General features: G+C 40.6%; 1 protein-coding gene across 1 annotated transcript in view; it reads right to left on the bottom strand.

The window, feature by feature from the left end:
• The window catches only part of CDH16 (cadherin 16), a 61,910-nt gene that overhangs the window by 7,921 nt on the left and 32,698 nt on the right, over window positions 1-21,291 (bottom strand). Inside the window, exons 11-15 of the mRNA XM_077831079.1 lie at window positions 19,804-19,880; window positions 17,640-17,828; window positions 8,711-8,958; window positions 5,632-5,765; window positions 2,102-2,341 (exon numbers count right to left, since the gene is read on the bottom strand). Of these exons, the coding sequence (XP_077687205.1) occupies window positions 2,102-2,341; window positions 5,632-5,765; window positions 8,711-8,958; window positions 17,640-17,828; window positions 19,804-19,880 (888 nt within the window). The remainder of the gene's footprint in view (window positions 1-2,101; window positions 2,342-5,631; window positions 5,766-8,710; window positions 8,959-17,639; window positions 17,829-19,803; window positions 19,881-21,291) is intronic.

The raw sequence follows: 21,291 nt of genomic DNA, 5'->3' as shown, positions 1-21,291 counted from the left end.
AGCACTGCCTGGAATCTCTGCAGCACTATGTTCTGCCCTGCCTCTAACGTACCCCTCCCAGGCCAGCCCCTGCTCTTGTCCGGGGCTTGCAAAGGGGTGCTTGTGAGACAGCCGTACAGCTGTCTTCCACAGACCTGGCGCCAGGATAATTGTCCCCCAGTTGGAGCCAGGATTTGTAGGCCTCCTTTTTGCTGCTCTGGCAATTTTACCTGGCCACTAAGAGGAGGGGTGATGATTTCACCCATTATTTTTATCAGAAATGTGTGTTATGTCACATCATAGCAACCTTAACTCTGACCCAAAATAAACCCCATTCCATCAGAAACCTCAAAATACACAAAGGAGAGAGGAAATACACACACACACACACACACACATATTAAGGACACACACTGATCAATATCAACTGCAAGGAGCATACATAATGTTACCATAACAACGATATATGCTTTCCTATTAAACTATATTTACAACATTATTATCAAGAAACAACAATAACAAGGACTTACTTCCTAAAAGATCTTATTGTCCATTGACAAATATATTAAGTAATATTTCCCATTAACAATAGCCCTTAAGAGAAAATACATTGATTTTGGTATCTGACTAACACAAATATTATACTAAAATCCCTACTGACCCATCTATCTCTCTATCTTAGAGTTTTATACAGCTGGTATCTATGCATCTTCCATGTAAACACCTCGTAGATCTATTTGTCAGATGTGAGAACTTCCTTTGACTTTTGAAAACTAACCAGAGGTTGAATTAGTTCAGAGGCTGATGACAAAACCTTTCTCTGTTGCTATAATTCCTTTCTCAGTAAGCTTCATCATTGAATGATAATCACATCTGGCTTTCAAATACTGACAGTTTCTTAAACACTCTACTGCTCCTGCCTTTAAAAACTGCCACTTGTGGGAACCAAACTTGAAAATGTTTGAAATTTTCTATGTAATGTTATCTAATGGTGTAGGCAGATGGGCACAAACACACAGAAGACAATTTCCAAAGGTTTCAACAAGGAGCCATTTTAAAGTCTTTTGATCTCCAAGTGCCTACTCAGTTTAATCAGCATTTTCAGAAAATCTTCTAGTTGCTATTGAGACTTAACTGAAAGAGCTGGAAAGCATGAGACTATTGCTCTTCTTTAAAAGTTACAAGGAGATCAAAATCAGCCTTATAATGGGACTATATTTTCAGTCTTACCTAAGGAGGGAAAACCTACTGGTTCTCCCTAATAAAACGACCCTTATGTGCTGACCTGGAATGCTGGCCCCCCGACCCCACTCCAAAAATACTGCCCTCCACCACTTGAGTGGAATGGAGAACTATCAGTTCAGCAGTTAGCTATGGAAAAATCCTGTTGCTCTCTCTAGGCTGAAACCAGTCAATTGAAGGAGCATGATCAAGTGCTGATCCTACTCCTACTTGAAGCCAATGACAAAAACTCCCATTGGCATTATTAAGGGCAGGAATTGGGTCAGTAACTCCCATTGAAATCAAAGGGAGCAGGATTGGACCCCCAAACCATCCATAACAAATAATATTTCACCACTTGGCTTAATTAAAACTCCTCTCCTTCAGATACATCCCGAGATTTCCAGGGGTGAGAGGTTTCAGAGTAGCAGCCGTGTTAGTCTGTGTTCGCAAAAAGAAAAGGAGTACTTGTGGCACCTTAGAGACTAACAAATTTATTTGAGCATTTTCCACTGAATGCATCCGATGAAGTGAGCTGTAGCTCACGAAAGCTTATACTCAAATAAATTTTAGTCTCTAAGGTGCCACAAGTCCTCCTTTTCTTTTTCCAGGGGTGTTTAACCATGTGGAACGTTTGAAAGTGTAGTAAAAAGCTGTTGGTGTAAGACCAAAAAAAAGGACAAAAGGCAAATTTTGAAATCAAAATAACTTTTTAGTGACCTGTAGTTCAAAACCATTTGCCAGATGTCCTTCCCACTTCCCACAAACATTCTCCTTGGCCTTCGTGTTCAACGTGGGAATTCTCAGCCCAAACAATTTTCCTAAGACAAAGTTAGAGCGGGACTAAAACAGGGTTTTGATCACTTCTCTGTAATGAACCATATAGTTACCATTCACACACCATTGATCAGGTTGATCCTCCAGTTTCTCCGAAGCATGGGGCTATTGGCAAGAGCAAAAATCAATGGGACACTGTTTTCTGCCCCATCAGGGTCAAATGCACTGATAATGATGGATTGCTTTTCCCTCTGAGGTGTGCAGAGATGGGATCTGGAGTAGTCTCCTACTAGGAATGGAGAGTTATCATTGACATCCAAGATGCGGATTGCTATATCAGCAGTGACCATCATTGATGGGCTACCTGCAAGAAAACCGCAAAGTGAAACAGATAAAATTGCAGTGAAATTATTTCTGAGCTGGAATTACAGCTGTTTACAATATTTCCTTGCTCTTCTGGAAATCTGGAACCAGATCTTCAAAAGTGTTCAGTACCCAACTGGCACCCAGCATACTGAACTGTTTTGAAAATCTGGCCCTGATTCTGGGTGCTGAGCCCTTTTGAAAGCTTTGGCCATAAAACTTGAGGAAGTGGGAAGGTTTGTGTAATTCCGTGAAACCAGACAGGCATATAAAGGAAATAAGGTTCACAGAAAGCCTTAATAGAATACAGTTCTGAATCAGATACTATAATGCAATCATGGGCGAACGTCTTAGGTAATATAACAGCTAGTATCTTGGAAGCTTCCTCACATTTTCAGCCCGGCCATACAGCATGACTCATTTGGTCTTGAGAACCTTCAAGTAACTTGTAATGAGGAGTATGAAAGCACATTTCTTTATCTAACTTTGTCAGAAATCCTAACCCTTTCTCACCATAGGAAGTCAGTGTAGACTTTCCAGTGCCAAATTTTCAGGTGTTCTCAACCATTTACACCTATTGATTGCTAGCATACAAGTGAAATGCACTCAATTCCAGCATCCAGTCTGCATGACCAAATTCTTGTTTGTGTGCACACATGTATGCATGCATTTTTGTGTCTGCACATTTAGTGACAACAGCTGAAAACATGGCCCCCAGCTGTCTTTAGTGCATTGGTAAAATTAAAACCAATAATCTTTATTTTTTTAAACTCAGTACTTGGGTCTGAATGCAGTCTTTCATGTGATGTATGACATAGATATCACTTGTAGGAGAAAGGGATAAAAACACCTCTTTATGCTGGCTTGATACAGCCACACTCAAAGGAACATCTGTAATTTTAAGCTCTTCATAAAAGACATGTTCCTAGATCAGAGAATCTAAAGAAGGATGACAAAGATGTTCAACGGATGAGAATTTAAGTCTCAACCCATGTGAGGAGGATGCTCTTAGGTGAACCCATTGATATTTCTTAGAAGTTGCAATAAAACAATATGTATTGGCAAATACTTCCCAAATATCAGACCTAATCAGTATAGTCATGAAATTCCTGTCAGAGTTAATGGACAAAGATACGCGCCAAGGCTGTCCATGTACTCTGTCCCAACCAAATGATCAAAAGCCAGAATGACTCGTATTGTGTGGCAAGTCCTGTGAGCCTCAAGTTGAGTCACTAGCACCTTTACCAATATAAATTTGATAAAGTGGCGGTAGGAAAAAAAGATCCCTTACTAAGTAGTAGCAGCCAGTATCTGTGTTAGAACTGTAGAGGTGATTCCACTGTTGCCAGGTCAGTAATCAGAACACTATGTGTACAGTTACAGATAGTTCTATGAATGGACCCTCCCGCAGTAATGAGGGAACACTAAGCTAAGACATCAGGATGCAATCCTGGGATGTGCCGAGTTCCTTCCATAAGGTGCTGAGCTGCCTCCACTCCTACTGGCTTCAGTGCCTTGCAGGATTGGGCCTTTTGAACACTTGTGGCTATTTATATTTTAGAATGAATCATCCTATTTGTTTCTCACTGCAATTGTGTATAAAGAAATGTGATCAGTCATTTCCTTGACCTTGCCCCTTTAAATGCATTCAGTGATTTACCATTCAGTGGTGATGTTGGGTTTCGGCAATTTGAATGCCAAGCCTTTCATCCACTACACACTACAGCCAGATGACTACTGCTTCATATGACACACAAGATTTTTATATAATTACAATACTTGCGTTCACATATGATTCTTTCATTGACAGTGACAATAGTAAATTCTCTGTCTGGTGTCAGACACAGGTGTGAATCAGACAGGCTGAAAGACGAATGTTCTTGTCTGAATTAGTTGGGGTTTTTTTTAAGTAAATTTGTTCATGACATCATTGAAGTGTGAATCATTGCTGAGAAGCAGCGTTTATAGGAATAAATGGTTGATATGCTTTACTTAACAGCTTTGGTCTTTAAAAAACAACCTCGTCATTTTCCATCCATACAATCAGACCACGCACCTGTGTCCACTGATTGCAGTGGTGGTAGAGTTAGAAAAATCAAAATCAAGTTATGCTGTTTGGGATGCTGAATGTGAATTGAATATCACTCAACAAGCCCTCTTGTTAAATACAACTGAAAGAGTTTTTTAAGTCAGGACATTTCAATAAGGCCATCCATATACAATTCTTAGTGTGGAGGGGGATGGGAAGACAGACTGTTAATCAAAGCCATTTCACCACAGAAAGAGTAGCTAGTTTTTCTTTAGGTATGTTTCAAAATATTTGTTAAATAATTTGTTTTCTTGGCATTAATCAATTTCCCTTAAGTTTCCCAGCTCTATAGTGGTCACTTTATTTTTAGATAAATAAATAAACAAAACACCCTGGGGGGGAAAAAGTGATATCTCAGGTTGGTTGGTTGGTTTGAAGGTGAAACAAAAGATTAGAGTCTTCTCTCAATTACATTGATGTGAATTTGGTGACTTAGTGATGTTACTTCAAACTTACATCATATAAATGAGAGCAGAATTTGGCTGTAACAGATCGTCAAAACTACTAATCCTTGCAGTCTGTATATCTCAGACTTGGATGCATAGATAATGCATAGGTCCAGGAGGTGCAACCTGTCCTTTTCAGTAGTAAATGGACCACCAGTAAGTCTATGAAGGAAGGATTTTGGTGAAGGTGTGTTCTGCTGCACATTTCATATACGGTAATGACAAAACTGTCAGTTTTTACCTCATAATGTAAACACAAGCCCAGCACTGCTTACAGAAGTCTTTAGTCCCAGGTTCCTAAAGTAAGCAGGAGTGAAACCTTAAGCTAGAAGTGGCAAAGAATCCTGTGGCACCTTATAAGGTGCCACAGGACTCTTTGCTGCTTTTACAGATCCAGACTAACACGGCTACCCCTCTGAAGCTTAAGCTAGAAATCTCTCTCTCCATGCTGTTTGCAAAATTAGTGAAATCATGCAAGGTTTCATAGACTCATGATGCTCCTGTCTTTGTAATCAAGACAAACTACATGGAGAAACTCCAATCTGAGAGGTGTGTCAAAGTCTAGAAAAAGTAAATCTTTTCTGTCTCCCTTTTTGCAAATGCATATGTTATGCCAATATAGACTGAATGTCTTATTTAGACATATATCCACTTACAAACCTGTTTGCATCACCTCTGAGTTTGGTCCTCTATCTCTTCCCTGTGCCTGAGAGCAAAAGAAACCTCTCTCATCCAAAACCAAATACACATTCTTACCTTTGTCCTGAGCAATAACCTGCACTGTGTAAACATTCTGCATCATTTCTCTGTCCAAAGTCTGCATGACTCTAACTTCTCCAGAATGCTCATCAATGGAAAGCCAGTTCATTGAATCATTTCTTAGGGAGTAACTGTAAAGTGAAATGTGATAGAGGTGATCTATAGTATGTTCATTTAATATTTTATTAAATGAATAATCAGACCATGGCCTACTGTTTTGTTATTAGCCTGGAATATCATTGCACATTCACAACGAGCAGAATATGCTTTATTCCTCATTAGCCTGTCAATTCTACTATGCACAGTTATGATGCAGCTATTAATTATATAATTCCCTTCACCTTTCCCCTGAACAGTAAGATTCAGACTGTGGCATAAAGTCAAAATCACGAACGTGAAAATAAAGGAAGAAAATTCCAATCTGCTAAATCATAGAATCTGCTAAATCAAAAATTAAGATGGAATTGATAAAAAAAATCTAGTGAGTCTGAAATATTCAAGCCCAGAGCTTTAAAAACAGACACTTCATTGTATCAATAAATGTGAAAACAACCCTGTCTCCTTTCAGGAATTCTTAAAGGAGTATTATCTTTAAACTGGAGACAGTAGATAGAAATTCTCCTGGGCCATAGTCTCCCATGGAGGGATACAGGTGATTTCCACTGAAGTCAATGAGAGGGCCTCTTATTCTGTGGAGTGTGTGGGCTGTGTAGATCAATTTCAGTTCAGTGAGTTAAATCACTTGTGGGCCTGATTCACAAAAGTGATGGTTTTATTGCTACGGGTGAAGAGTTATGGGTGGCAGGCAGAAGAGATGGGGTTGGAGAGAGATGCACACCACTATTCTCAATCTGACGTTTTATCTGACTGGTGGTGGTGGTGGTGGTGGAATTTTTAGGGCCACATCATCAGCTTCACCAGCACTCCATTCCAGCATGCCCCTGGCTCCAGCGCATCCTGCAAGGAGGATTCCTGGAGCTAGCTACACCAAGTCTGTGCCAGTTGACAATTCCATGACATTGAAAGAATCCCCACCTGCATATTCATGGACTTTGATATCTGATATGGTGGAGAACGGGGAGCCAGAAAATGAACCTGAGGGGGACGAGATGGATGTTAGAAAGGCCAGATGAGAAGGAAGCTGCAATAGCCAAAATGGGAGAGGAAAAGACAATGCTAGCATGTTGTAGAATGCATTTGGAATAGAGCCATGCAGCACTTTCTGAAGTTACCTCTGGCTTTCCCAGGGAAAACTGTATTTCAAGTACTGAGTACAAAATGGAAATCCAGAATTTTGAAGGCCCCCAGGAATCTGTTGGATAGGATTCCCTTTGTGTTTATATTTAATATTGAACACTACTAGACCAGCAATTAATCCATTTTTTAAAGGATCAGATTAAAATTGTGTCCTTATTTTAATGCTGTTTGGGTACATGTTTACAGGAACAAATAAGAGGTAATTTGAACTGTAGACTGTGCTCTGAAGGAAATTATACACTGGCTCATTAATTCCTGCTTGCTTTCTGGCAGGGTGCCAGGGCATCTATAATTTACCTCCTCCATTTTAGCCAGAAATCCAGACATTGCCTCTAAAACATGCAAGAATTTTTCATTCTCTTTTGCCCTGGATGCTCTTTAAACAACTGCAATTTCCATTTTAGGTTTTGAATAAAAAGTGAACCGTTAACCTTCTATTTGGTCAAAAAAAAACCCCAAACCCATGCTTCATGGGCTATTGCAGATGAGTTTAGAATTTTGAATGTATTCATCTATAAATATATTTTTCTATCTACTCTCCCCCATTTAAAGGTAATGCTCACATGCTGGTATATGCAGTTCCTGTTCATGTGTTAATTTGACAACCTCTCCAGCATCATTAGGGAAACAAACTCTCCATGTCCAAATGAACAAAACGATCTCGCAGTAAGCATTCCTTATACTTGACTTTTACATTTATTCAGACAGTGAAGGATATAAATGTGATCACATTTATGAAAGAATAGGTACTGCATTGCCTAAACAGGAGCCAGATTATGGCCTACACAGGAGAAGCTCGAATAAAGTCTACATGTTTCAACTCAGTTTCCTACAGATCATCCCTTTAACTTAGGTGTGGATTTACTTCATTGCTACTAGCAGGAGAGGTGTGGGTGTAGCCCTCAAAGCCTCTGGGTAATGGTGTTTCTACAAGGAATTTTCATGGATCTTGGGGGAGCCATGGAGGGCTGGGGCAATTGTGCCCCCTCTCTATTCCCTGCTCCCACTCTGACCCACTTCTACCTGCCTCTGTCCCTCAGGTTGTTTCACAGTGCAGCGTAATCACTGGGTTAGGAAACTGATAACACAGGGCTTGATCTATTGCCTATTCAACTCCACAGCAGTCTGTCCATATGGATCAGGACTAGAGATGGCAGTATTATACATAAGGAAATCCCTACAAGTTTGAGTGTGGTATGGTGCTTTTCTTCTGGTTCCTCACTGCCCAGCCACATTCCTCCCAGTCATGGATTCACCAATGTGTGGATGTGGTGTTTTGGACTCAACCTTTATACCTTTGGCTCCCTTCTAGGGGAAATTCACAATGCCACCCACTCCACCCTTCCTGGGGCTTTTCTGAGGGTTGGGCCTGGCCCCAAGTGTTGGAAAGTTGCCAGGGTGGGGAATGTCCTTTTGGACTGAAATAACATATTTCCCTCTCAAATCAAAAGCATGCCAGCCTCTCATATTATTCTTTTTGATCAGCCAGTTCTCTCCAGGCATCACCTCCTACAGTTCCTTAGTGTGATAAATTCCCTAGTATGACTATTCTAGTTCAAGGTGTTGTCATTTCAGGGTTATAGATTCATTACTGAAGATGGTTTTGTCCCATATATCACAGAATCAGGCCAGGGGTGGCTGTCTCTAATGATTCCTGCTGTTGGGCTAAACGCCATGTCAAGGCGCCAGAAACAACCATGTTAACTGAACACATCATTCTGGGCTCTTCAAAGGAGAACATTTCAGAGTGCTTTAAAAAATCATCAGTCCCAAAGGATGCAATATAGCACAATTTCATCAGATAAAGGGAAAGTCTTACCTTAATGATGGTGTGTAGATGTCAGGATCAGTAGCCTTAACAGTCAGTAGCACTGTTCCCAACTCTACGCTTTCTGGTATGCTGACCTCATACCTTTTCTGTGTAAGTACGGGTGCTTCGTTTACATCCTTAACCAACACATGCACTGTAGCTGTAGAGCTGGCATCCTGCTCTTTCTCAACCAGTTCTTCATTGTTTCTCACCGAGACAATCAAAACATACTCCTGAACAGTCTCGTAGTCAAATTCCTGTAATCACATTAATTGGGTGTCTTTTTAAGTCAGGCTAGTCAAAAATTTCCTGACAAATTTTTTGACAGAAAATCGGGTTTTGTGACTGAATGAAGGCTTTCACTAAAAGTGGCTGCTTTCTGTGGAAAGTATTGTCTTTCAGTTAAAAAGCTGAACACCCAAAAGCCAAAAAGTTTAAATTCATAAATGCTGTTGCCTCAGAGCAACAGTTGTAGTCTGTCTGCCTCGTGCCCCCATCCTCCTCTGTGGGCCAGGTTCCCTCGCCAGACTACATCTCCCATGATACACCAACATTAAAAAATCCCATGATGTTCAGCAGGCTGTGACTCAGCAAGAAAGGAGACTGTGGTGCATTATGGGAGATGCAGTCTGTCCAGGAAGCCCAGACCAAAAAAGAGAGAGGGGATACAAAGCACACAAACTACAACTCCCTTGAGGCACTGTGGTACCATTTTTACTAGAAATTTTTGGTTTTAAATTTTTTGCCACAAAGTCAAAATTTTCCATGGGGAGAAACCATTTTCCAAATAGCTGTTTTTGTACATCACCATGTTTAAAGATAAGCTATTTCAATCACTGTGTTTTGAATTATTAAAAAAAATAGGAATGAAATAAGTGTTTCATCTGAATTCTTAACAGAGATGAACTGAAACCAACCACCTATATCTAAAGCCCTTTGAATTTCACTGAGAGGAAATTTGAATAGCCAGATCCAAACCTATGCCTAGATTTTTGATCTGGGTTGGAACCAAAACTAGAAGGAATGTAATTTGGGTTGTCTGTGAGTTACATTTATTGAGAACATACTTTTTCCATGACAGCTTCAAATGGTGAGAATTTGAGACTTCTACCACTTAGCCCAAATTCAAACCCTACCCTAAACTTAATCTCAATACCAGTCCTTCTTTAATTCATAGGACTGAGTTCTGCCTTCAGGTATCTTGACTGGGGGCTTACACCTCAAGGCATTTATGTTGTATTATGTACAATAAATCTTTCAATCTATAAAAATACAACAGTAATTACTCTTGTGTTTTGGACCATTACTATCAAATATCCTATTCTATTTGTGAAAGGGTTTCCCATTACATTATTAACATTTGTGGTTTAACATGTAAAACCTGCAGGTCAGCAAGCACAGCAGGAACAGTTCAGAGAGATGCTCATTATATGCAATATTTCACTAAGGCTTGGGTGTAGAAATCTCCTTTTTTCCTTATTTGGTCATGGCACAATACTCCATGAGCATTCTGCCTCCTCTGTGTGCATTGAAATCCCCCCATTAAGAAACTACAGGTGAGTCGCATCATATGCTTATTTAACTTACGCAAATTCAACTCTACGTGCTTGGCAAAAAAAAAGAAAAATAACAAGATATCTGTAAATAGTGTGGGTGATTCTGCCCACCATTCCACTCAATGAGCATATGCCCCGGAGTGAGCGTGAGATGGGAGATGTGAATTTGCTGTTCCTTCAGTCAGTCTCAGTTCCCGCGTGCCTCTCACAGTGTGAGCATCTCGCCATGCTGAGTGTGATTCTAGTGTTTAAAGATACTGGACGTATTTTTCATACAACGTGGCCCCTAAACGCAAGCTAACAACTTCATCTTGTGCCCAACTGAAGAAACAGCAATCTGTTCCAACGCTGGAGGAAAAACTGGCTGTGTTGGACTTATTGAGAGATGGTATGTCGGTCTCCAACGTGGCGCATAAATATGGCTGCAACGAATCTAGCATCTGTGCCATCAAGATTCGAGAGAGAGAAATTCGTCAAGCCGTGGGATCAAGTGCTCCAATAACTGCTAAGGTGACGAGCCAGGTGCGTGATAAGACTTTAGTGAAGACTGAAAAGGCATTAAACTTATGGCTGGAAGACATGAACTGTAAAGGTGTCCCTATCGATGGCAACACGTTGCGAGAAAAGACTCTTAGCCTCTATGCGCTGTTCAAACCTCCCGCCGAAGAGGGACAGCCTTCTGATGAGAAGGAATTCAAAGCCAGCCAAGGTTGGCTTAACAGCTTTAGGAACCACTTCAACTTCAAAAATGTGCAGACTACTGGTGAAGCTGCATCTGCCAATGAAGAGGCAGCAAAAGCCTACCCCGAACAATTAAAGAAAATCATAAAAGAAAAGGGCTATCTTCCGGAACAAGTTTTTAATGCTGATGAGACTGGGCTCTTCTGGAAAAAAATGTGCAACCGCGCTTACACTTCGAAATCAGAAAGACAAGCACCTGGCTTCAAAGCAGCTAAAGACCGTGTGATTGTGTTGTTTTGTGGCAATGTGGTTGGACATTTAATAAAGCTGGGCTTGCTCTAGAGGGCTTCAAATCCCCGTGCCCTAAAAGGCGAGAACAAAAATCTCCTGCCTGTGTCCTCGCAATCAAATAAAAAGGCTTGGGTGACAGCAGCATTATTTCTGGATTGGTTCCACAAGTGCTTCATTCTGGAGGTCAAGCGGTACCTCGAAGAGAAAGGACTTGACTTTAAAGTGTTGCTGTTCGTAGACAATGCTCCTGGCCACCCTGTGGCACTCTGGTTTGCGCATAACGACGTTGAAGTCGTCTTTTTTCCCCCTCAATGCCACCTCCATCCTCCAACCTCTTAACCACGGCATGATTCACTGTTTCAAGGCCACGTACACGAGGCTTACATTCTCATGGATACTTAGCACTATGGATGCTGATCCCAATCTTAATGTGATAGAGTGTATACTGTACTGTATGGGCGATTTAAGGGATTTTCAAGGGTAATTTTGTCTATACGCGATTTTCGCCTTACGTGCTGACTTTAGAACCTAACCCCCGCGTAAGATGCGACTCCACTGTAACTTGTTCTGTAAGTATTCCTCTAATAAACTGAACCTGTGGAGACTTTGGTATACTGCCTCTGTCATAATGAGGGGTATGACAACATTACTGAAAGGAAGATGCAATTGTTTTATGGGATCTTTTAGAAGAGGCAAAATAGAAAAATATAACACTGCCTCTTTAATTCCAGAGAGGAAGTGTGATGTGCTGGTTAAGTACAATATTGGGAGTCAGGAGATACTGGTTCTATTCCCAGATCTGCTGCCAAGTCACTCGGGGACCTTGTTCAAATCATTTCACATCTGTGTTTCATCTTTCCTATGGGTAAAGTGGGGCTAATTTGTATCTAATAAGGACCTGATTCTGTGCCACTGAAATCAATGGGAGCTTTGCCTCTGACTCTAGTGAGCATAAGATCAAGCCCTAAGGAAGCAACTGATAATGTTTTTGAAGTGAAATCCTGGTGCTATGTAAATTTAAATTATTAGGCACTGTAAAATATTTTGTTTTATTCTACCTATAAATTGCAATCATTGTCTAATGTTTTTACATGGAAATACAGAATGCTACTGCCACTACTTAGCACTGATCTAATACTTTTGTCTTCCAAGTTTTTTGTTTTTAATTATTAGGAGTGTGGGAGGGAGGGGGAGGTCCCAGCCAAGCCAACCAGCACTTCTGACAAGAAAACCAAGGGCCCCAAATTGGCATTAGGGAGGAGGACATTAATGAAACCCAACAACCACAATACAAGGTTGATAAACACTATTATCCCCATTTTCCAGATTGAAAACTGAAGCAGAGCCACTTGCCCCAGGCCACAAAGAGGAGTCAATGTTAGGATATGTTTACATTGGCGCTCGAGTAGGCATATCTGTGTTAGCTTTGATTGAGCTAGCATGCTAAGAATGGCAATGCAGCCATAGCAGGGCAAAGGCATTGGGATGGGCTAGTTGCCTGAGTACATACCTAGCGTTTTACACAGGATTGTACTCGGAGCAGCTAACCCATTCTGACACCCAGGCTGTTGTGACATTATTGCAACTTTCCGCTCACTAGCTTGATCAGAACTAGTGTAAGTATGTTGAACCGAGCTGGAAATTATACCTCCTGGTCCAGTGTAGACATACTCTTAGAGCCGCATCTTCTGCTCTCTTTTCCTGTCTGAATTTAGTTGAAACTCACTTCTAATGTGTTTATTTGTTTAGATACAGAAAATGCTTTAATTTCTCACTTCCTTATATGTTAAAAACCAGCAAATTAACCCCCACCCCAAAAAAGCCCCTAAAAAGGAGAAGGGATAGGAGTGTGGGAGGGAGGGGGAGGTCCCAGCCAAGCCAACCAGCACTTCTGACAAGAAAACCAAGAGCCCCAAATTGGCACTCGGGAGGAGGAGCATTCTGAAAACAATGATGACTTGATAGAATCTTGGTTTTACAATTCTCAGCAATGATTTACTTCCAGATGTGCCTGGTTTACGTCAGAGAGCACACAAACCACAGAGATGGGGTAGAATTATTAGTAACCCTGCTGGTTTACTAAACACTAAAACAAAGTTAACATTCCTCTCAACGATTTAAAATAATATTAGAATAATGTAATCATCATCATTCTGTAAGGGCAACTTTTAAACCACAGACCAAATAAATACATTCATGGATTGAAACAGCACTCTGGGATTGGCTGCAACTCACTTTTTGATGCAGGATTCCTTCCTGTCTCCTACTGATTACCATTGTGATTATGTGTAGCTATCTGGGTTATAAGAAAAGGAGTACTTGTGGCACCTTAGAGACTAACCAGTACTCCTTTTCTTTTTGCGAATACAGACTAACACGGCTGCTACTCTGAAACGTAGCTTGGTTATAGTATCCCTCTGAACTATAGGCTTGTGAGAAGGAAGGAGATTGATAGATTACTCTCCCAGTAGGTTTAACCATAGTTTTGAGCGTTCTCTGGTAATAACAATTACACTTAGCACTTACATTTTCAATACACTTCATGCTTTTTAACTATAACTCTCACTGCACCCTTCTGAGGTAAGTGAATTGTGTAATCCCCATTTTAGGAATGAGGAAACTGAGACGTGGGAGAAAGTGACAAGACCACATAGCAACTAGAAGTTAGTGTCAGAGGATTAGAACTCAGGTGTTCCTGGCCTTGTGCTCAGTACCCTCTCCTTTGGTACAGAGATACAAGGAGATTCTTCTGTGTAATTTCCATCTTGGCTATGAGCCAAGTGCTGTCCAGATATGTGTGTGATTTCAGCTACCCCATTAACTCCAGTGATATGCTAATCTGATGGTGGAATTTGGTCCGATATCCCTGTTATCAAGATTAGAATTTACCCCTTAAATTTTGTGCTTCAGGGGCCTGATCACAGCCCATTGAAATTCATGGGAATCTTTCTGCTGACTTCAGTGGGCTCTGGATCAGGCCCCTGGATCGTGACTTGTGGTTTACGCCTATAGAGCATTCTGGGCAGGGTCAGCGTTTTGTGTTCAGATTTTAGGGTCTAACACTCGTGGTGGCTGAATACCACAAAGAAATTTGTGGATTCAAGAGCTGCTTTTTCTGAATCATTCTCATTACATTGTTCCTGACTGTTGGGTTCTCAGTCCTCCTGCTGTTCTAGAGGAGACCCTCAGAGCAACTCAAACCTTCAGATAAGACAAGTGAGACGTCTGCTGCAGTCTAAAGGCCAGAATTTGCAGCTCATGACAGTGAAATACTGGCTCAAGCCAGGGATGGTGCAAGGTTCTCCATGCAGTTCAGCACAGGCATCTCAAACCTAACTTGCCACATCCCCTGCTATTTCAGTCCTGGCTATCTCCTGAGCTAGGACTCCCACCTGTGATATTAGAGGGTGTATTTGTCTACCAGGTATTCAGCTGATACTGCCAAACTCTAGTATTTATGACCCAGACACTGCAATTTGGACAAAGAACTATTTGAATTTTTCCTATATTGCTTATGACCTCTCGCCTCTGTGCTATACAAAGTCATATGCTAAAAATGAAGCTCTGTGCCACTGAGCTCCTAGTTTTTAAATATTATGTTTAACATTATACCACTAACTTTTTTCAAGACCTTAACTCTCCTTATAAGTGTCACACAGCAAGTAAAAAGGTAAGGCTTTAGCTGACTTCACTGAAAGGATATTATCACTTATACTGCTGTCTATTGAAGAGTATCAGCACTTTCGGTGATGACACTGAAAAGCCAAGCTTTTACCCTTTCACTGACGTCAATGGAAAGGTAAGACTGGTTTACACAGATATAAACCAATAAGGATGTACTGCATTATATAATTACTAAAAGTTAATCTCCTTTGTTATTAATGACTCATATGGTCCCAGCACAGAACCCTCATTGCCTTTTTATGGCTTTGATTGTTCCTTCTTGAAAGTGGAAGAGAAATGGATACATGATAATATAGAAGGGCTCAATCATACAGTCCTTACCAGGCAAAATTCCCACTGAAGTCAAGGAGTGCAGGGTCAGATTTCTAATGACAATCTCTTTTCCTAGGGATGACGGCCAAATGACTAATTCTGATGTTTGTTATTTAACAAGTACAATGACTTAATTATTTACTCAGTCTGTAGTTGACCACTTACTATTTTAATTCAAGCCAAAATTGCCAAATTAAAGTGAATAGATAAACTGAAACTTAATTCCCAGGAGTTTAGAGATTTTTTTTATGAGAAAGGAAATAGTTTAACTCCAAAGTTTTAGAAAGTTGTGTATTATTGTCTTTTCCCCACCTTTCTCCTGTAACTTTATACTGCATTCTGCTGGCTCTCTACAAAAGAGCAGAGTAAAAGGAATATCTGTCATAGGAATGAGGAGTTTGCTATAACCCTGCTCACAGCCTTGTCTGTTTTTCTTCAAATTTTCTATTGAGACTGCCACTGGTAGGAGCGCTAGTGGTCACTGGTGTTCATGAGCAGCATGTCATGTAGACCTTGAGCAGAGTTAGACAATACCATGCTTAAAACATCAGCAGTTGTGTAGAACTAGTGCTCCCACAATTGGTACCAGTGGTATTTTAGCAGTGGGATATTTTAGCAAAGAATTCCTCCCAGAAGTGTTGACAAGGCCATTGTGAGCAGAGATCGCGCTAACTCCTTTTTCCTATTGCAGATGTTCTTTTTAGCTTAGTGCCCATTAACTCGGCTCTTTTTGTGGATCCTCAGAAGAATGAAGTATCAAGTTAGAAGAAGAAAGAAGTCAAAAAGATAAGTTTCAAAGTGCCTCCTTTTTGGATACTGATCGTGGAACATTAGGCATCCCATGAGCCTTTTAAAATACAAGGCAGATGGACAATCCTTTCTAGGGGTCTTGTCTTCACTGATAAAAAAATGCATTTTATTTTTTACCTCCGGGTAACTAATGTGTGTAAGCTATCCTGAGGTAAAAACACAGTGAAGACAAGGCACTTTGGTTTTATCACGAGGTAAACTACATACGGTCAACCCCAGGTGAGGATATAGTGCTGACCTCACCTAGCTTAATTTGTCGTAGAACTCAATTGGCTTGTATTCACTGTGTTTTTACCTCAGGATAACTCACATGCATTAGATACCACAAGGTAAAAAATGCACCTCTTTTTTAGCAATTAGACATGGCCTAGGTCTGACAGTCGGGCACCTTTCACAAACACTATATATGCTTAAAAAAAATTCAGAACAAAAGCCCCTTGGATTTAATGTTCGGAGGTAGAGCTGGGCTGCTTCTACAGTCTCAGTAACCCCTATCCTCATTAAACCATAAACCAGAGACGGGTGAGACTGCCTTCTAAGATATGTTCATACACTGTGGGTAGAATCTGGAATGTCATTTAGAGCTGGTCAGGTTCATCCATGTTCAGACAATTCAGTGATAATGACATTTACCTTATCATATGGTGCCACAAGACAAAGGAAAACTACACCATAAGTAACTGTAGTGACTACAGAGAGTGCTAAGTAGTAACTAAATAATAGTATTTTAAATTAAAACAGTTCTGTTATCAATATGGTGGTGTTATCAATCTGGTACTGTTGTCACAGCAAGAGACCAGCTTCTTAACACTTTTCAGGAGAGCCAGTCTCAAGATGCAGAACAGGACGTGAATGGGCAGATTCTGTTCTTAGTTGGTTCCACCAGAGTAAATGCAGAATAACTCTACTAAAGTCATTAGGATTACTCTACATTTACTTTGGAGGAACTGAGATCAGAATCTGGCACAGAGGTTTTAATTCAGAAGTGACACTAAACTGCTGTAATTTACACCTTATTCCTGAGCATCTGAGTAAAACCAGCTAAGATGCAGGGTTTGTCTATAGGGAGAGTTAGTGTATGGCAAGCCCACATGTAAATCTATAGTGCACTAGATTGCTATACTCTGATTGGCTGTGTGGATCCTGGTACCACACACTAAAAGTTCTATAGTGCATTTTGACATACTGCTGTCACTTCCGAACTTTTAGTGTGTGGGTAGCAGGATCCGCATGGCTAGTTAGTGTACGGCAAGCTAGTTCTCTGTAACTTTTCACTCTGGCTGGCCGTGCACGAAGTCTCTGTGTAGACAAGCCCTCACTTTTTACACTCTCACTCACTTACAAATAGGTAACCTACACCCAGTTACATATCGCCTCTAATTTTGGCCCACTAAGTCTAAGGGAATCTACATTAGTGTACTTGACTGGTTGGAGGAAAGGGGTGTAGAAGGAATAGGAGGTGGTAAAAAGAAGTATATTAAAATAGCAGGGCAGCCTACTGATCTGAGGAAATTTAAACATAGAGGGCCCACCCCTGTAGTTCTTACACACACACGCTCCCATGGATTTCAGTGACCGTGTTCCAGACTAAAAGCACATAGTACCTTTTCAAGCCAGATGCTGGCTGTGCCATTTTGTGGATTGCTTAGAATTTTGAAAGTTTCATCTTCATTTCCCAATTCCACGGAAAAGTTTACGAACTTGAACTTCATCTCTTCATCCGCGTCTGTTGCTGTAATAGTTGTTATTAATGTACCTACTTCTGTATCCTCAGGAAAACTGAATGGCCCATACTGCATTTAAAAAGATAGAAGAGAAATCAGAAGTTCTATTTCTTATTGTGCTACTGTTTTACACCTTCCCTCAGGTTACTTTTAGGTGCAGTAGAAGAAAAGAAGTTGGTATAAGACACGATGATTGCACCAGTGGTTATAAGTATAGGATGATTATTGGACAGTCTCTATTTATTTAATCTAGGATTGGTTTAACTAGGATATGGTTTACCCATATTATTTGCATTATTCCTATTATGATAGTGTCTAGAAGTCCTATTGTGCTATGAACTGTATAGCCATGTAAAGGAAATTATCCATGCCACAGCGATCTTACCTATGAACATACCAAGTAGTTATAAAGAAAATGGAGGGGATGAGGGGAGGAGGAGGAGATTACAGTAATATAAATATGTTGTTGCATAGACAAGCTATGTGCACAATTTGTAGGTAGCCAGTTTTTATATAAACGGTAAATAAGCATGGTAGTATCTTAAGCCCATAGAAACTCTCCATTTTTCATTTTTTTTTACTGTGACAGGTCTTTGACTCTCTAGCACATGTAAATGCATTTGTTATTGTAACCTTAGACATAGTAAATTAACATTTGTGATGAAGTGCCAGGTCTCATACATAGACATTAAGGGAAGGATTTTCAAAAACACTTATTAACTTAAATCTGCTCTCACTGAAGTCAATGAGAGTTTTATCATTGACTTAAGTGGGAGCATAGTTAGGCCAACACTGAGCATGTTTGAAAATCCTACCCTTAACCTTTATTATATCTATCTACATATGGAAGTGATTAAGCTGGAGGGCTATTTGCATTATATTCAGTGCACCAGGGTGCCATGCTGTAAGATGTCAGCACTCCTTTGACAGCTAGCTATCAGAACAAACTTTCCAACTCTGCTGTGTTAATCTTTGAATTCTGTCCCCACTGAGATCAAACATTGCACCTTCTATAATAAGAGTGACAACATCTTAACAGGGCTGATATTAATCAAGAGCACTTGGAATTTCTTCTGTGTTTTGTGCTGTGTTTATTTTACCCTTAAGCAACCCAGGGAAACACTGAAATTACAAGCAAAATCTGTTGTCATTCTTTTTGAAGTAGTACTCAGTTCATCAGGACCGTTTGTGTGAAGCAAGTGAGCCTTTGCTTTTATAAAATAATGTTGCCATCAGTAAATAGGATGTTGTCAAAGCTGCTACAGTCAGTCAAAACCCTGACCTGCCGTTAAAAGTTTCATGAGTTGCTTTTCAGTCTTTTAACAATTCTTTGTGTCTTTATACACCCAATTCAGTGTTGCTAACGCTCATGATTTTATTGAGAGTCTTGCGATATCTGGTGGTCTTCTTATAGCCCAGCTCGTAGAGACAGGTGATGAGGTGACAATCTCAACCTTTATTTAAAAAAATATGAAGAGTAAGTTTTTTGCCCTTGTGTATGTGGAGAAAAGCGTAAAACTGCGACCTGAGGGTCACCTCTACAAGTCCAAAAATTAGAAAGGGAAGAAAAGAGCCGCATATTTATTTTTTCTAAATTTTGTGGGGGGGTTTTAAGATAATCTCATGATTTGCAGGGCCAGACTCATGGTTTTTGAACATCTGCCGTTGTCAGTACTGTAACTCTCTGTGCATGGAACTACCCCTCCATGAACACACCCTGGGGCTGAGAGGTGTTCCCTTAGTTATGACTTCTGCGATGAGTAGGGAGGGTAACAGTAGCTCGAACTGGAAAATACAGAAGTGTACATACCAACACAAGACATCATAATACCTAGACTACATTTTTATCTTTCTTGCTTGGACTGTTGAATCTAATGTGCTCTGGATTCCCTTCATCAATAGAACTGAGGGGAGAATACAGCATGTGTCTTTACAGTGCTGTAATATCCATCACTTTGTGGATATCTTTAAGACCATACCATATCTTCCCAGTCACTGATCTACAGATGTTGTAAATCACTCGCATGCTGTGTAAGAGGGTTACCTTTGTCTGTGAGAATACAGGAGGGCTGTCATTTACATCCACAACTTTAATCAAGACTGTACAAGTGCTGCTGAGACCTGGAAACAAACACAGAGGATTTTTGGTCCTCAGATTTCTTGACCAAAGTAAATATTTGGTGCAGAACAGCTATTCTGTAATGGAAGGATGTCTGGGATGCCTGGTACAAAGTCAGCAATATTGTGCTTTTGAGAGGAGATGATAATCTGTTTCTATTCAGGACCTGATCTGAATCTGAAGACTACAGAAGCCAGGAGAGCAAAGTCTGGGTGCTGTGTGTAGACATCATAAATGGGAGTTGAGATAGCAGTTCCTTAATTCCAAAATTGTCTGTATTTCAATGTGTGTGCACACAAATATAAAAAAAAATTATCTAACACATACAACGCACTGATCCACTTTAAAAATTATCTTTCGCTCCCTCTCTTCTGTTCCCCAGCCATTCCAGTATGAAACCCTGCCTCCCCTTCAGTTGCACCGTATGTCTCTAGTGCATGGGATCACTCACAAGAGTTCAGGAACTATTTTTTTCTCCAGGGGTTGCAATGTGTTTAACACTATAATCTGCATGTGTGAGGGAGCATGATACATTGGTTAGCAGATGAGATTGAGCCCAGATTCTCAGATGGTTTAAATCAACAGAGCTCCATTCACTTCACTGGGGTTACACCAATTTACAGTAGCTGAAAATCTGGCTTTTGAATCCTAGTTCTGGCACTGCCACCTTGTACAAAGTGTTAATAATACTCATTTCTTTCCCAGGGAGGCAGGAGGTTAATTGCACTGGAGAGAGATAGAAACTTTACAATCCAGCCTGAGTAAAGTGCAGCTGTGCCTGGAACGGAACTAAGACTCTGACAGACACAGACTTACCTATGCTTGGCTCCTGGAGAAGGTCAACTGTGCCGGCCCTTTTATTGGTTTATCTTATTGTTCCCTTCCTTACAGCTCAGCTGCACAGACTGGCCCATTGCAGGGGTAGCCCTCAGGCTCCTCTCACTACTTCTGCCTGCCCACTCCCAACCCATCTCTGCAGCCTAGCAGCAGCTGCTTTTCCTCCCACCCCTTCATGCAGTCTGGCAAGGCCAGTACCCAGTGTAGGGACGAACAGGTGCTTCTTATTTTTTGCACAGGTGGACTACCAGACTCATAAGTGGCCTTTAGTATTTGTAAAGTGCCTTGAGATCCTCCAGTGAAATGTTACAGAAAAGGCAAGTGTTGCAGTCGCTAAGCTGCACCGCATGACTTAAACTAGCAGGTTTAGTGGTGCTGTGTCACTGGGTGATCGCTAAATAATCATCTCAAGTCATGATAGTGGGCCATATAACAAATTTGTATCCAGAATGTGAATGCCACAGCTACTGTCTGACTAAATATTTACATGTAGGGGACCTACTATACTGAACAGTTTCCCCAAAAAGGCAATCGTTTTTGGACTTATTGAATTTCTAGTCCTGGAAAGTGATGCAT

This window comes from Eretmochelys imbricata, chromosome 12, assembly GCF_965152235.1.
Source record: "Eretmochelys imbricata isolate rEreImb1 chromosome 12, rEreImb1.hap1, whole genome shotgun sequence".
Lineage (NCBI taxonomy): Eukaryota > Metazoa > Chordata > Testudines > Cheloniidae > Eretmochelys > Eretmochelys imbricata.
Note: the sequence above shows the minus strand (reverse complement) of the source record. Positions and strands in the feature narration are given on the sequence as shown.